Below are 17,556 nucleotides of genomic sequence, written 5' to 3' on the forward strand. Positions count from 1 at the left end.
ACACCGGAGAGGGTTAGGGTTACACAAGGTCGGTTACAAAGGAGGAGATATCCATATCCGTATTGCCTAGCTTGCCTTCCACTCCAAGTAGAGTCCCATCCGGACACGAGACGAAGTCTTCAATCTTGTATCTTCATAGTCTAACAGTTCGGCCAATGGAGATAGTCCGGCTGTCCGGAGACCCCCCTAATCCAGGACTCCCCCAGGGCTGCCATGTGTAGCAATTTTTGTGATCAGATGATGACCTTTCAAAGAATAAATAAACGGTTGTGTGCATTACTCAATGCAGAGGCCGATGGGTATTCCCTCTTTTTGAAAAAGTGAATAGCTGCCCCTCGGTCCCTTTCCGAAGGCTATTCCCTCTTTGAAAACTGAACACATTACAGTAAAAACCGAAGGGCCACCCCACCCAGCATGCCCGCGAGTAAGCAATATTCCGACTGCATCTCTTTCTAACAACCACCTTCTAAAACTAAGCACCCAAATTATCATAGCCATGAGCATGAATGTTACAAATTTCAAACAATCTAAGGGAACTTGGCACACAAGGTGTCTCTCTAAAAATCAGTTATTTGTCCATTGTCCACTTGCGTTATCCCGCCTTGCAAATACAAGCCTTTAACCTTCAATAGATCAGCCCACATATGTCAGAGCCACTTTTTTTTGTGTTTAACAAGCCTGGTCCCTCTGATAATCTAATATTTAGCTTTGAATAGATCTTGCCAGGGTCCCACAACAGCTTCAAGTTTCCACTACCATTTGCACAAAAGACTAATGCCAGACAGTTTTAAGTTTTTCATCCCCAAACCTCCTTTTGCTTTGGGTTAGCAACAAGGGCCCACCTAACCATATGGTATTGTTTTCTTTCAGCTGCCACACTGCTAAAAGAACTTCCTTAAGACCTTGTTCATCTGCTTAATCACAATGTCTTTCATGAGAGTATTAACAGAAAACTACCATAATTTGACCGACTCTTCAGAAAACTACCACTTTAGAGCATCTCCAGCCGCGCCCCCCAACAGGCCCCCCAGGACGCCGAAAATTGCCGGTTGGGCCCTTTTTTCCGCCCGGCGGTCACAGGCCGAACCCGGCGCACTGGGGAGCAATTGGGGGCTCCAGTGCAAGGGAAAAGCGTGGCTGGCCCACGCCGTCAGGGGAAAAGTCAAGGTTTTCTTCCCAGACTCGCCTCCCACCCCCCGCGCCCTCGGCCTACCACTAGCTATATCCCGGCGCCGCCCGCCGCCCTTCACCGCTAGATAGTCATTCCCCGCCGGAAAAATAGCAGCGCTTCGCCGCGGCAGCCCCTCCAACAGCAGTTGGGCATTTTCGGCCGCCGTTTCCAGCTGCGGAGGAGCAGTTTAACGGTGGGTACACGCCTAACGGGCGCAAGGTGTTCGGCGATTTGCCTGCCTCGGTGATGGACTCGGATGACGCGGAAGCGCTCGCCGCGCTGCTGGAGGAGGAAGCCGAGGCCGACGTCCAGGAAGAAGAGCATCTCATGGTGCTTGCCGCCCTCGCCTAGCTGCTGGAGAGCAATGAAAAGCCGCGGCGAGGTGGCTCGGCGCCTGGGCGGGTGAAAGCAAAGAACCGGCATCGTCTCGAAGGCTACTGCATGCTCTACTCCGACTACTTCGCTGATGCTCCACTTCATGGCGAGAAAACATTTCGGCGCCGTTATCGGATGAGCCGAAAGCTCTTCCTCAGGATTGTGAATTCCATCCGGGAGTTCGACAACTACTTCAAGTGCAAGATGGATTGCACCGGCGCTCTTGGATTCACCTCCATCCAGAAGTGCACGACAGCGACGAGGATGCTTGCATATGGAGCTCCCGGTGATTCACTCGACGACTATGGGCGCATGGCCGAGTCCACCAGCATAGAGTGTTTCTACAAGTTCTGTCGGGCGGTGGTGGCAGTGTTTGGACCACAATACTTGAGAACACCCAATGCGGAAGACACTGCTCGCATCCTAGCACAAAATGCAGCAAGAGGATTTCCTGGGATGCTTGGAAGCATCGATTGCATGCATTGGAAATGGAAGAATTGCTCATTTGCTTGGCAGGGGATGTACAAAGGCGCCAAAGGCGGTTGCAGTGTGGTGCTTGAGGCGGTGGCCACACAGGATCTCTGGATTTGGCACTCCTTCTTTGGTATGCCAGGAACTCACAATGACATCAACATGCTGCAGTGCTCTCCTGTCTTTGCCAAGCTTGTTGAAGGTCATTCTCCTCCGGTGAACTTCGAGATCAATGGGCGGCACTACAACAAGGGCTACTATCTAGCTGATGGCATCTATCCGAGATGGTCGACATTTGTGAAGACCATCTCAAACCCTGTGCCAAGAGGCAAGAACGCCTGGTTTGTGAAGATTCAGGAGGCGTGCAGGAAGGATGTCGAGCGGGCATTTGGTGTGCTCCAATCTCGATTTGTTGTTGTCCGGTACCCCGCTCAAACGTGGTCCAAAGATCAAATGTGGGAGATTATGACTTGTTGTGTCATCTTGCACAATATGATCATTGAGAGCGAGCAAGAAGACCCAGTGTTTGACACTGAACCATACTACACGCAGGGTCCTCTAGCCGAAGTTGATCACCAACTACCGGCAACTTGGACGCCGTGTGATGGCACGACTACAAGTTAATTTGCCTATCGTATTGAACCATACTACCAGAAAGATCATCAACTTGGACGCCGTGTGATGGCACGACTACAGGGTCCTCTAGCATAATTTGTATTGAACTATTTGTTGTTGTATTATTTTGTTGAAGTATTTGATTTTTCTGTGATGAAATATGTGATAAGAAAAAATTGGGTTGATAATTGAACGTCGAGACACGGCGAACCACGTCGAATATGGGCCTATTCTCGCCCATATGGGACCTTTATTCGCCGAAATGGGGCTGCAAACTGAGCCAATTTCGGCGCCTGAAGGCGACGACTGGGTGCAAAACCATCCCAGCGCCGATTGTACCGCCGGCTCGCCCTCAGGGGACGATTTTTATGTGTCCTGGAGGGCCAACGACTGGAGATGCTCTTAGAAATTTTTGCTGAAAGGTACCACTCTACGACTAATTTTCTTCGAAAACCACCAAGTATGACAGTTGCTCGATTCAACCAGTTTAAACCCGTCTATGATAGAGATGGCCCACATGTAAGCGCTGATGTGGCATAGTAGTCAAACTCTGTTAGATTGACCAGTAAGTTGGGCGTTATGACGTGCGGACCCACATGTCAGCATCAACGACAGAGGCCATTTCCTCGAGCATGTTGTATACATGACGGAGCACGAGCTGCCATGGCCCCTGTCGAAGGAGGAGAGGAAGGGCACCAAAGTGCGGACGGGCGTGAGCAGTCGCAACCGCGAGCAGAAGTGGTCGTGCACGGGCTAGTGGATGGTGAGCACGACGGTCTTGATGTGCGCGGTGGCCATGTCCTGTGTGTGGTGGCCATGTCCTTGGGCCGCGCCTCCGCGGCACCCAGCGACGGCATAGGGCTGACCGCAAGCCCGTTGAGGCGACCTCGACAGTGAGGTGGTGGACAAGGTTGGCGCCCAGGAGACGCCGGAGATGAAAGTCCGGGCGAAGCAAGCGGATCCCGCGAGCCACTGGTCGGTGCTGGCGCCGAGCTCGGCCTGGCCGCAGAACCAGGAGGGGAAAGTCGTGCCATCGTCGATGGCTGCGGGCAGGCGGTGTTGCACGGACAACACGGCGGTCGGGAGCTCGACGGCCGCACGGAGAAGAACGGCTGGAAGGTTGGCTGCGCGAAGGAGACGAGGCAGTAGCCGCCGCCATGGAAGTACACCAGCATCGGGAGCTTGCCACTTCCGCCACCGACGCCGGCCTATAGACACGGACGCGCCGTAGATGGGGAATTGAAGAAGGTAGAGTTGACATATGAGTCCCACATGTCAACAGTCAACATAGCGGTCAATCAAGCGGTGTTGACTACTCTGGCACGTCAGCACTTACGAGTGGGCCCAAGCAAAAAATTCTTAAGTGATCGTTTTTTCGGAAGGGGCGGTCGAATTATGGTAGCTTTTTGTTAAATACTTCATTCATGAGGAATATGAACATATGATAAACAGTTGTATTGAACACAGTTGAACTGATCAGAACTAATCTGCCACCAGGAACAGAGAACTTCCCATCCAGCCATCAAGATGCTTTCCCAAGTATTCAATCAGCGGGATCAATCAACAGAGTGTAATCTAGAGGCACAACCAGGGACCCCAAAGATATTCCAGTATCATCATAAGTTCATAACTTCACTTTTCAAGAAGTTATTTTTGAGCCTCAGCATAGTCTCAAACAAATAAAGGATTAGTTTCATATGGTCATTTGAGGCATATCTCGCAAAGTTCATGCAGAGTACATATGCAATTGGGTAAATATAATTACCAAGATAGAAGCTCCGTGTGATAAAATTGCCTCCCAGAACTCCACCACTCCACAGCCCCACTAAGGGACGCTTCATGGGGATCTAGAGACTATCTGGTGCACCGGTGGGCACCCGGCTCCAATTTGTACCTCCTAAAGTTCACATAGACACAATGTAAATCTATGTTCTGCGATGTTAGAAAATTCTAGTCCAAAATTAAAATATAACTCAAAAGCAAAACAAAAAATGAGTGTATCAGTGGTGATAGCCAAATCTGAAGCCCAACTTACATTCGGTACTATTTCATATCAAATTTGTCTATTCTATCCACCACATTTGCTATGAATTTTGACTAAATTTTTATTGTATGTTCGATACAAGTGTTATGTATGTCCTAATATTCCGTCACCTCTAAATAAGTCACACCACCGTGCATGGTCATGGCTTACCACCACCTCTTCACACTTGTCGTGGGCGTTTGCCGCGTTGTAGACCTAGTGGATGGCCGACAACCTCATGCGTCCGAGGAAATGGGCCTGCTCAAGAAGGTGACGTGTTGGAGATCAATGACAACCGCCTCCTAGGAGCACTATGTGTGGCGGTATAATGATATTCCGAACTGGGAGTAGCTTGGAGGGTTAAGTTTGTTGTGGTGCAGCTAGCCCACTAAATTTCAAGGTCTAGACCTGTCATGTATTTTTCCTGGATTCATTTCAAGTTTTTTTGGTGATGTCATCAATCTTCAGGATTTGCCTGCTCAGCCTGTAGAGGGTGCTATGTGCGCCTCTATGTTTGTATTGTGTTTTAAGAAAAAACAAACGATATTTGCAAGGAAAGGAATACATGAAAATTGCTTAATCAAAAGAAAAGTCAACTAATTCCATCCTTGCAACACATGCATGCATGTTGCTCTGCTGACAACTCAGGCTTGACAAAGCATCTTCAGCATTGCTCTATTTTCTTCTAATACACTTGTGGCCGTTGGTACTTAACTAAGCAATGACGACACATGAACTAAACTAAGCGGGGCGAAGACTTTCGCCACGAATATCCCGATCAATTCTGCCCTGGCCCTGCCAATGTGCAATATAAAGGAGGATAATGAGAAGGAAGCTCGTTAATTCGGCAGGGCAAGGTCATACTCATACACCATCTCCCAATCATCGTCAATGGCGTCTGCCGGAAAGGAGGAGCAGGTCAGTGCTACCCCAACCGTGGACGCTGGCCAAGCGCGAGCGCTCCTGAGCTCCGGCGGCGGAGGTCACGCGTATCTGGACGTCAGGCTGCCGGTGGACTTCGACAAGGACCATGCCGCCGGCGCCGTCAACGTACCCTACTACCTCGCCGTTACTCCCCAGGGTTAGCTGCTTGACCTGTCAATCCCTTGCCTTGATCAGCAAAATGTTTAACTTTCCTTTAGATCTATCGCTGATACTAGTGTTTTCCCATCCTCCTTTCTGATTATCTCAAGGGAAGGAGAAGAACCCGAAATTCGTGGAGGAAGTAGCTGCGCTCTATGGGAAGGAACATCACTTGGTCGTGGTAATTAATAAACTCGTGAACGTTTGATCATCTCCCTCGTGTACAGTAGCCACACTAGATGTGTGTTTTAATTTAATTTTGTGCCCTCGTAGGCTTGCCGCACTGGCGTGAGATCCAAGCTTGCGACCGCGGACCTCGTAAATGCGGTAATTAAGGCCTGCCCAACCCGGTCAATTCTCGCTCAATCTAGCTTGAACCGCCAAAACGTCTTATATTTAGTTTCAGAGGTAGTAATATCTTACTTGTGATCTGGGTGTACGTGCAGGGGTATGAGAACGCGAGGAGCCTGCAAGGTGGCTACGTTGCCTTCCTCCAGAGCGCAGCCGCGGATCAGCAGCCAGCACCTCAGCAGTTGTGAACTTGACTCATGCATGAATGCATGATCAAGCGGAATAAATTCGGAACTTCTTTACATGTGCCCACCATGTTTTCCTTTTTGAACTCTTCACCATGTTCATGATGATGTAAAGACACGGGAGTTGTGTGTACGAATGGGAATCTGTCACCATTTCAACGGGCCGGGGTTGGGGCATATATGTCTGCAGATTTGCGCTTGAGGATGTTTTTCACATTGTGTTTCCATTGATGATTGATTGTTGTCTCCCATCATGTTTTCTTTTTTTGAACACCATCTTATATTAATTAACCAACCACACAAGTACACTCATTCGATACAATATTCACTACATAGGGCGGTACATCATTTTCAAGAATACCATTTAATCTAGTGTCAAAGCTATACTTAGCGATTAAATAAGCCACCATATTGGCCGTACGGCTAATCTTTAACAATTGAAGATTGTTGATCAACTTCGAGATACTCAACGCTTTCATCTTCAAGTCACGCATAGCTGACCTATGTCATAGTCCCCCGATGCATGAGACGCTACCATAAAAGTGCAATCAGTCTATAAAATTATAGGATTATAAAGAGAAATACCTATGTAGAGACCGGCAATGCAAGCCCTAAGCTCCGCTTCCTCCACGCTTTGACAGGCACCAATGAAATCCCACGACGAAACAATAACTTCCCCTTCCTCGTCCCTGACTACCACCCCCACACTGGCTTCTCTAATGGACTCCATGAAGCTAGCATCAACATTAATCTTGAACCAACCTGCAGGAGGTGGGGACCAGCCACTACTCATGTCCAGAGAATTAGGAACTCCGCTAATCCGGCCCAACAGACCTTTTCCTTTATTATGAAAATCCACTGGCATCGGAGAATGATATGCACCAAAGGACGCCCAATAACTCTCCACAAAGCAAGTAGAAGCTGAAACTGATTCCTTTCCTTTACCAAAGATCAAATCATTTCTCAAATGTCAGGTCCTCTAGAATAAGAATATAATTTGGTCTCGCATTACGGGGATTACGGGGTTTAATTGACTCAGGAGAACAACAAACCAATCATACCTCGTATATCTGAAAACCTCCTCATCAGGTAGAGCCCGAATGTTCCTCATGGGCATGCGAAGTGCACGCGCCTTCGGGCACAAGACAAGCGCATGGAAGGTATTTTCATCCTTCATGCCACAAATAGAACATGTACTAACAAAGGCTTGATGATGCGCCACTCTATTAACCTGTACGGCCAAGCTATTGGAAGCAACCCTCCATGCAAAAATATGAATCTTCTGAGGAATGTTTGCCTTCCAAATAATATTCCAAATTTTCCTCTCCGTCCTGGATTGCCCCTCATCCTCTTTTTTATCCTTAAGGGTGAGCGCTAACTTGTACGCACTCCTAACTGAGAACAACCCTGACTTTTCATAATGCCAAGCAACATAATCTGCCTCCCCATTTGATTGGATCCGCAACCTCAAAATCTCATCCGCATCATAAGGGTAAAATAAATGCCTAACCAGCTCCTCATCCCATCTCCTTTCTCCACTCATGAACAATTCCTCAACCCATTTAACTCTAGTTCTATTCTTCTTAGCAGTGATTTTAAGTCCAGAGGCTCTAGGAAGCCAATTATCTCTCCAAATATGTATATTAGCCCCATCACACACTCTCCAAATAACTCCGGATTTAAGCAGCTTCAACCCATGCAGAATACCTTGCCATGTGAGAGAAGCCGACTGCAGGAAAGCTGTGTCTAAAATATGCCCCTGTGGATAATATTTTGCCTTGATCACTCTGGCACACAGAGATTCTGAATTCACCACCAGCCTCCATGCCTGCTTCGCTAAAAGAGCCTGATTAAATAATCTGAGATCTCTAAAACCCATACCACCCTCCGCTTTAGGCTTTGTCATCTTATCCCAAGCCAACCAGTGAGTCTTCCTTCTGTTTTCCTCATCCCCCACCAGAAATTCCTTATAATCTGAGACAATTCCTCGCACAGAGACGTCGGGAATTTAAAAATACCCATAGCATACACCGGAAGAGCTTGCAGAACAGATTTAATCAACGTTTCTTTCGCCCCACAAGAAGCATATTTCTCTATCCAGTCCGATAGTATTTTGAGAGCTTTGTCCTTAGTGGATTGAAATTTGCCCGCCTTCGTTCGACCTTGAGGCACCGGTAGACCAAGATATTTGTCCTCAAATCCTTCGGCGGTAATGCACAAAATTACCATAACAGCCACTTGAACTTCCATACTACATTTTTTACCAAACATGATAGAGCATTTATCTGGGCTCAACAATTGGCCAGTCCCTTTCTCATAGGTTGAAATGATATTTTTAAATGTCAACGCTTGATCAATGGCTCCCTTGAAAAATAATAGACAGTCATCTGCAAACAATAGATGTGAAATACCCGGCACTTGCCTGTTCACCTTGAATTCTAGCAGCGCTCCTCTATTACACGCATCCTGTAACAACACAGAGAGAGCCTTGGCCACGAACAAGAATAAATAAGAAGATAGAGGGTCTCCTTGCCTGATACCACATGAAGGCGTAAATGACTCCAAGAGTTGGCCGTTAAAGCAAAAAGAGAATTTCACCGAGGTAACACAGGCCATAATCCACTTTATCCATCCTCTCGCAAATCCGAGTGCACTCAACATACACTTCAGAAAATTCCAATCCACTCTATCATAAACCTTAGCTAGATCAAGTTTATACGCACAAAACTCACCCCACCCGTCCTTGAGAGTGCTTAAAGAGTGCATACATTCAAACGCAATAAGCGCATTATCAGATATCAGTCTCCCAGGAATAAAAGCACTTTGTGTTGGAGAGATCATACCGTCAAGGAGCGGCCTCAATCTGTTCACTAGGCACTTTCAGATAATTTTATAAATGACATTGCAGAGGCTGATAGGCCGAAATTCTTTGATCGATTGGGGGTTCTTTACCTTTGGTATAAGGACAATTACTGTATCATTAACACCTTCCAGCATCATACCTGTATCAAAGAACTTTTTAACTGCATGAATAATGTCCTCCTTCAACACTCCCCAATTGCGCTGAAAAAACCATGTTTTCGTTCAGCCTTTGGCCTGAATTGATTTGTTCCTTCAGTCTTTACTCTAAAAATTCAGAGTCTACTTCAGACTTTACTCTGAAAATTCAGAGTCCTCTCTAGTGGGATCATTTCTCCATAGCTTTATAGACAAAAAAAACTCTCATGATTTTCACTATCTTGTTCATCTTTTTCTTTTTTTGCGAAAGGATCTTGTTCATCTTTGATTCACAGGATTTGTTAAATACACAGAAATGAAGTGATATGTCATCTCCAATACTATTATAAGATGAATATATGCATTTGATTGTGTGTTGGTAAAAGCGTATGATTTTTCGCATGAGGTTGGACTGGATGATTTTTTTTCTACAAAAACTAGTACTGATAAATTATAAGAAAAATTACCAAAAAAAATATAAGGGAAAATTCCTTTTTTTAGAAACAGAAAAAATTCCTATGAATTGCAATCCCACGAATCAAATAACTCAAGTGAACAAAATTCTCCAGGATTTTCTTTACAATTCCTTGAATCAAAGAAGTGGGCTTCCCTTAAAAAAAGAAGTGGGCTTGCAAATCCTATCACGTGACCTATTTATCAAAATCACTAATTAAGGAGTACTCGTTGCAAAGAACACTCCACTTTCCTAGGTCGCGACAAGTGGCGCACATGCAGCGCGCCACTTGTCGCAACCTGAGAGTTTTCCCTTTTTCGTAGATCTATTTATTCAAAACGTTTTATCTTTTAAACCGTGCGTCCAAATCTCGAATCGTTTTCACCATTGGATTCCTCGTGTCGACATCTTCAAAACTAGACCCCGTGTTGATAGGTTTTGACGAACATTTTTTTACAAAAAAACGGACGAAAAAACCGGGCGAAAAAACCAAACCGGGAGCACGGGTTTATTCTTTTCCAAAAGAGGCACGCCCGTGCCTCTCACGAAATCACACCCGTGCCTCTCGTGGAAGCAAAACCATGACTCTCATGGAAGGAAAAAAAAACAGAAAACACGTTTTTTTTTTGTTTCCGAGAGGCACGGTCGTGACTCTCGCGAAAACACAATCGTGCCTCTCGCGGAAGCAAAACCGTGACTCTCGCGAAAGAGAAAAAAGAGAAAACGCTTATTTTTTTCCCTTTTTGAGAGGCGCGGCCGTGACTTTTGCGAAAGCACAACAGTGCATCTCGCGGAAGCAAAACCGTGACTCCCGTAAAAGAAAAAAAAACAGAAAACACGTTTTGTTTTTCCCTTTCCGAGAGGCACGGCCGTGACTCTCGCGAAAGCATAATCGTGCCTCTCACGAAAACAAAACCGTGACTCTCGCGAAAGAAAAAAACAGAAAACACGTTTTTTTTTGTTTCCGAAAGGCACGGCCGTGACTCTCGCGGAAAAAAACCGTGACTTTCGCGAAAGGAAAAATAAGAAAACACGTTTTTTCGCGTAATTTTTTTTGATCAAAAAGCTAAGGAAGACCGGGGGAAAACCAAAACGTAAAAAAAAACCAAAAAGAAAACCGTTTAAAAAGCTGAAAACGCGTGCGGGAAAATAAAAAACAAAATCCGAAGGAAACATCCAGAGTGCGACATGTGGCAAATGGCTGAGAGCGCGGCAAGTGGCGCTGATCGTTGCGAGGCTCCCGAAGGAGCGCTCTTTAACTAGTTGATCTCCGAAATCACTAATTAAGGAGTACTCGTTGTAAGAACACTCCATTTTCCCAGGTCGCGACAAGTGGCGCACATGCAGCGCGCCATTTGTCGCAACCTGGGAGTTTTTCCTTTTTTCGTAGATTCGTTTATTCAGAACGCTTTATCTTTTAAACCGCGCGTCCAAATCTCGAACCGTTTTCACCATTGTATTCCTCGCGTCGAGATTTTCAAAACAAAATCCCATGTTGATAGGTTTTGATGAACTTTTTTTCACGAAAAAAACCAAACAAAAAAACAAGCGAAAAAACCGAACCGGGAGCATGGTTTTTCCCTTTCTGAAAGAGGCACACCCATGCCTCTCATGAAATCACCCCCGTGCCTCTCATGGAAGCAAAACTGTGACTCTCATGAAAGAAAAAAAAACAAAAAACATGTATTTTTTTCCTTTTCTGAGAGGCACGGCCGTGACTCTCGCGAAAGCACAAGCGTGCCTCTCGCGGAAGCAAAACCGTGACTCTCGCGAAAGAAAAAAAAATAGAAAACACATTTTGTTTTTCCCTTTTCGAGAGGCACGACCGTGACTCTCACGAAAGCACAACCGTGCCTCTCGCGGAAGCAAAACCGTGACTCTCGCGAAAGAAAAATAAATAGAAAACGCGTTTATTTCTGTTTCCGAAAGGCACGGTCGTGACTCTCGCTAAAGCACAAGCGTGCCTCTCGCGAAAAAAAACCGTAAGTTTTGCAAAAGGAAAAAAAAGAAAACGTGTTTTTTCGCGCAATTTTTTTTCCAATTTTTTTTATTGAAAAGCTAAGGAAGACCGGGGAAAAACCAAAATGTCGAAAAAAACCGAAAAAAACTGTTTAAAAAGCCAAAAACGCGTGCGGAAAAATTAAAAAAAAACACGGATGGAATGTTCAAAGCGCGACACGTGGTGAATGACTGAGAGCGCGCCAAGTGGCGCTGATCGTTGCCAGGCTCCTGAAGGACGAAATCACTAATTAAGGAGTACTCGTTGCAAAGAACACTTCACTTTCCCAGGTCGCGACAAGTGGCGCACATTCAGCGCGCCACTTGTCATAACCTGGGAGTTTTCCCTTTTTTCGTGACCGTTTATTCAAAACATTTTATCTCTTAAACCGTGCGTCCATATCTCGAACCGTTTTCACCATTGGATTCCTCGCGTCGAGATCTTCAAAACTAGATCCCATGTTGATAGGTTTTGACGAACTTTTTTTTTCATAAAAAAACCGAATGAAAAAACGAACCGGGAGCACGTTTTTTTTCCCTTTCCGGAAGAGGCACGCCCGTGCCTCTCGTAAAATCACAACCGTGCCTCTCGTGGAAGCAAAACCATGACTCTCGTGTAAGGGAAAAAGAACAAAAAACACGTTTTTTTTTCGTTTTCGAGAGACACGGCCGTGACTCTCGCGAAAGCACAACCGTACCTCTCGTGAAAGCAAAACCGTGACTCTCGCGAAAGAAAAAAAACAGAAAATGCGTATTTTTTCTTTTCCGAGAGGCACGGCCGTGACTTTCGCGTAAGCACAACCGTGCCTCTCGCGGAAGCAAAACCGTGACTCTCACGAACGAAAAAAAAACAGAAAACACATTTTGTTTTTCCCTTTCCGAGAGGCACGGCCGTGACTCTGGCGAAAGAAAAACCATGACTCTCGCAAAAGAAAAAAATGTGTTTTTTTTCGTTTCTGAGAGGCACGGCCGTGACTCTCGTTAAAGCACAACCGTGCCTTTTGCGGAAGAAAAACCGTGACTTTCACGGAAGGAAAAAAAACACATTTTTTCATGAAAAAAATTTCAATTTTTTTATCAAAAAGCTAAGAAAGACCGAGGAAAAACCAAAACGTAAAAAAACTCAAAAAAACTGTTTAAATAGCCGAAAACGCGTGCGGAAAAATAAAAAAAAATCCGAAAGGAGCGTCTAGAACGCGACACGTGGCGAATGACTGAAAGCACGCCAAATGGCACTGATCGTTACGAGGCTCCCGAAGGAGTGCTCGTTAACTACTTGCTCCCCCGAAGGAACGCTCGTTGACTAGTTGCTCCGGTTGCTCTCCCTATTTATCCTCTCAGATTTGGGCCATTGAGAAAATCCGAGCCCAACCTGTTTTCTCTCGAGGGGATTGGACCGGCAGGAGCAGGCTCCAGCCCATATGCCACATTCCGATCGGTGGCGCTGCTCCGCCGCCCAGCGCCTCTCCGCGCAGTCCGGCGGCCGCATCGCCTCTCGGCCTCCGCGAAAGCTATCCAAGACACGGCGAGAAGCAGCCATTCTCGTGTTCATCTCCCAGTTCACCACTCCCGCGTAGAACGGCAACTCGCAAACCCTAGCGAATCTCCCGATCTGCAGCCACCCGGCACGTGCCGGCGGCCGGAATTGAACAGCGATTCGGGAATCTTACGAACCGGCGGTTGGCGGCCGGTGCTAGCGCATATGTTTCGACAATCTACGACTCGGAGGTAATCCGCCCAATATTTATCCCTTTTTTTTGTATTTGTAAAACTTGGGTTAGAGGAATTTCATCAGCGTTCTTGCTTAAACTTGATATTTGATCATGCCAACTTTGTCAGTAGTTGTTTTTTGGAGGACCAATTTGTTATATATGCAGCCATCGGCGGACCTCACATGTCAGTGACACAAAGGGGGGCTTATGATCAAAGGCACACGAACTGGGGGGGTTATCATCAATTATTATTCATCAGCAAGCAAACAACATACAACTTTAAAAGATTCTACTAATATATTAGTACGACGCGGTTGAGGTGGATACAAAGATGTGAACAACTAAGGCATGTTCACCTCTATCTTTTGCATACTAGACCATATTGCAGTTGAACTGGGCTTACCCAAAATATCTGAATAATATTAACTGGTCATATAGCACCCCTACCCCAAAGAAAAGACCAAACGATATCGCAAAGATGACCTTCATGCTGTATTCTCTTGCAGAGATGATGTACATGGGAGCTTCTTCAGCCGAACTGCAATCCCTAATAAGCAGAGAGCCGCACAGCTTCGGGTTCCCGTCAAAACTAGAAGTTGGAAACGTGCTCAGCTGGCCTGTTGTTGGAATAGGTCCTCCTAGGTCGTTGTTAGACATGTTGAACTCAGAAAGGAAGTGAAGGGTCTCAAATGCCGCAGGAATTTCACCAGTCAGATGGTTATTAGACAAATCTAGGATCTGCAGGTTCGTCAGGTTGCAGACTGATTGTGGTATCTCTCCATAAAAGTTGTTGAAACTCAAGTCCAGGCAAAGGAGTGCTTTCAGATGACCAATCTCTTGGGGGATTGTACCGGTGAGTTTATTCTTACCGAGTTTCAGCACTTTTGGCCAATCACTGCCCATGCGGTACTGAAATGATGGGTACACATAAAAAATTGGTAGATCAACGAGGTTTGGGTCCAAATATATGGCAGCATTGTCTGATTTTAGCATTGGCATCTCCATCAAGGTGATTGGGATTGTCCCAGTAAGGCTGTTGTTTGATACATCCAGACTGAAGAGGTAATTTAGTGAGTTGATCCAGCTTGGCATCGTTCCAGTGAGTCGATTACTTTGTAATTGTAGTATCTTCAGATTTGTGAGCTTTGATAACCAAATAGGTACCCTTCCAGTCAACGAACACCAGTCCATGGTAAGAAGTTGAAGATTCTGAAAACCATCAATGGTTTCATCTTGTGGCATGGCCTCATTCATGAAGTTTGTGCCAATAACCAAGGCGCTGATATTCCTGCAGCTCTTAAGGGCATGCAAAACTTTTGTGATATTTGTAAAGGAGTTTCTACTAATTGATAGGAAGGACAGGTGCTTCAGATTGCCAATTCTTGATGAGATTTCACCACGGAAATGGTTCTCTGACAGCCGCAGTGCTGTCAAATTGCTGCATGAGTAAATGCTTTCTGGAATTATACCACTGAGATTGTTCCTCAGGAGATCTAAACTTTTTAGATTCTGTAGGGCAGCGAAGTTTACCTTCCCCAGATCTCCACTGAAGTTGTTGAACTTCAGATCAATGATTTTGAGATTTGTACAGTTGCCCAGTGTTGATGGCAACTCCCCAGACATGTCATTGCTACCAAAATGCAGCTCCTCCAGCCTCTTGAGCAGACCTATCGACTGTGGAATCTTGCCACTGAAGTGATTCCCTTCAAGGTCAAGAGTAGCTAGATTACTGAGTTTGACTATATGTGCTCCATCAAGTTCTCCTTGTAAACCATTGTTGGGGAAGGAGAGGTACTCCAGCGAGGTAGCGCAGAAGGTATCAACAGGGAGAATCCCACTTAGGTTGTTGTTGCCAGCCTTGAGCACTTTGAGCTTGGAACAATTACCCAACGTGTTTGGTATGTCACCACTCAATTGGTTGTAACAGAGGTCAAGCAAAGCTAAATATGGCGACCCAAGGCAGAGAGAAGGTGGTATGTTCCCAGTGAAGCTGTTATTGCTGGCGTTGAGCGCGATCAGACTGTTCATCACCTTCCATGTGGCTGATGGAAATTGCGAGCTGAACTGGTTGCTTGAGATGTTGAGTACCTGCAGAGGCCGGTTGGTGGTAACCAAGGACGGAAACTCAGGCAGCGGTCCGTTGAGCCGACTGAAGCTGACATCGAGGACGATGATGCTTCCAGAGAACACGAGCTCCGCTGGTAGACCACCGGAGAATGAGTTGTGCGAGAGGTTAACACGCAGCAGGCTGGTGAGGTTGGCGAGGAACGGTGAGATGGGCCCTTCAAGTCCTTTGGACTCCAGGGAGACCCCAGTGACGGCCCCATCTCCATTGCAGGAGATGCCTTCCCACTCGCAGCAGTCTGTGCCGCTGTTGTGCCAGGACGTGGCGATGCCACCATCACGCGACAGTCCGGCAAGGAACTGGAGGAGGTTGCGCTTCTCCTGTTCGGTGCATGCAGTGGCGGGAGAGGCTAAGAGGAGCAGCAGGAACAGCTGCAGCACGACCGGATGAACGGTGAATGAGCACATTGGTTAGTGTTTCTCCCCCCTTCTTGTTTTGCTGTTGCTTGAAGAATGCATGCAGTGCTGGTACTAGCTATCATCTAGCAGTGGATTTATTTGCGCATCAGAGCGACTGAACACCATTCATGAGATTCCATATTTCTTGTCATGGGTGCACCTCAGTGCACGGGGCCACGATCGGTCGGTACACTAAAAGACAGTGACACTAGCATAGGAAAGCAACATCTGTGCCTACCCATTATAGCTATAATAAAACCATGTAAACTAGTTTATATAGCTATCACTTAGTTATGGATGGATTAGTAGCTACTGATTAGTCCAAAAATTTCAAGTAGCAAGAAATCAATCTATTTATTTCACTGCCCCAAGTTTCATGTTAAGTGTAAATGCCTGAAGAGAGTAAGGTTAAGTACTAGTTTAGTCATCTTGCCTGACCTATTCATTGCATTGCTGCTCAAGAGTGCATATTGTCCAGGGCCCGGGGGTGGTGGTCTCCTCTACAGACTTACTACCGCATGTTTATGGCATGAGCTAGTGAGGCCCTAGGTGGTATGAACCTAGTTTTTGGCCCAGGGGGTACGAACCTACATTTGTCCCAGGTGGTACCAACCTAAATTTGGAAACGTGATTCATGTATGGGAGGTATTCTGCTCGATAATTATTATGTGATGTCATTTTCCGCCTGCTGTATGAATTAATACCCAACATTTCAGTTTGAAAACTGCTTTATGGTTGTGTTTTTTCTCATGCTTCATGTTACTAGTTTCCCAGAAATCTTATTTACTCATTTCCTTGGGAGAGGTCCTAGAACAAAAGCAGAATCAAAGGCACATATGCATCATCCATTAATGTATATATTTCAGATGCACAAAGAGTGCCTATGGATTATTCATCTGTTCTTTTGTGGGAAAGAAGCTTTGAGCTTCAACTCCCTATGTCTGTTTTTCCTCTTGCCATTTCCCTTTTTGGACACACACACAGAAACAAAAAAAAAACAGCATGTAGATGTCTGCACATGAGATAGACATTCCTGCTTTCACTACTCGGGCAGCTCGAGTTCACCTGTTCAACAACTGTTCTTGATCAAGTCCTTTTTAGGACATTGTAATGACAATTCCTTTTTTTAAATTTGCTTCATGCACTGCCAACCTCTCTTGCTAGCTAATTCTTTTCAGGCAGCTAATTTGGCCTCAGATGCAGTTTGCAGCAATATTGTTGCCATGTTTTTCCATTATTATTTCTGTACATACACAATTTTTGTTGCCAAAGCTGCTCCTCTTCATTGTTTTGATTGATTTGTGCCAATATTTTCCCTACCAGCCAAAATTTCGGCAAGGGACGGTGAGACGCACCCTTCAAGTCTTCTAAATGCCAGGGAGACTTAAGTGACAGACCTGTCTTCTTCATTACAGGCGATGCCTTCCCACTCGTAGCAGGCCGTGCTGTTGTTACGCCACGACATGGCGAGGCCGCCATCTCACGACAGCCCAGAAAGGAAACGGAGGAGGCTGCGCTTCTCCTGCTCAGTGCATGCGGTGGCGGGAGAGGCAAAGAAGAGCAGCAGGAACAACTGCAGCACTACCGGAGGAACAGTG

The 17,556-nt window shown here is 46.0% G+C and overlaps 2 protein-coding genes across 2 annotated transcripts in view; one reads left to right on the forward strand and one right to left on the reverse strand.

Annotated features, from left to right (window-relative positions):
- Positions 1 to 5,498: 5,498 nt before the first annotated feature.
- Positions 5,499 to 6,505, forward strand: LOC119318832 (thiosulfate sulfurtransferase 16, chloroplastic-like). The gene is made up of 4 exons (XM_037593409.1): positions 5,499 to 5,736; positions 5,849 to 5,919; positions 6,012 to 6,065; positions 6,185 to 6,505. The coding sequence occupies exons 1-4, from the start codon at positions 5,547 to 5,549 to the stop codon at positions 6,275 to 6,277; spliced, it is 408 nt and encodes a 135-aa protein (XP_037449306.1). The 5' UTR covers positions 5,499 to 5,546; the 3' UTR covers positions 6,278 to 6,505.
- A 6,955-nt stretch (positions 6,506 to 13,460) lies between these two features.
- The window catches only part of LOC119315345 (receptor-like protein 3), an 8,933-nt gene continuing 4,837 nt past the window's right edge, over positions 13,461 to 17,556 (reverse strand). Inside the window, exon 2 of the mRNA XM_037589981.1 lies at positions 13,461 to 15,896. Coding sequence (XP_037445878.1) covers positions 13,835 to 15,896 — 2,062 coding nt within the window. The 3' untranslated portion in view covers positions 13,461 to 13,834. The remainder of the gene's footprint in view (positions 15,897 to 17,556) is intronic.

Source organism: Triticum dicoccoides, chromosome 6A (assembly GCF_002162155.2).
Source record: "Triticum dicoccoides isolate Atlit2015 ecotype Zavitan chromosome 6A, WEW_v2.0, whole genome shotgun sequence".
Classification (NCBI taxonomy): Eukaryota; Viridiplantae; Streptophyta; class Magnoliopsida; order Poales; family Poaceae; genus Triticum; species Triticum dicoccoides.

Excerpts from the sequence above, each read along its gene's own strand:
- LOC119318832 (XM_037593409.1), top strand. The coding sequence starts at position 5,547 with ATGGCGTCTGCCGGAAAGGAGGAGCAGGTCAGTGCTACCCCAACCGTG. Across the intron at positions 5,920-6,011 it reads AGGAACATCACTTGGTCGTG|GCTTGCCGCACTGGCGTGAG; the intron begins GTAATTAATAAA and ends GTGCCCTCGTAG. Across the intron at positions 6,066-6,184 it reads CCGCGGACCTCGTAAATGCG|GGGTATGAGAACGCGAGGAG; the intron begins GTAATTAAGGCC and ends GTGTACGTGCAG.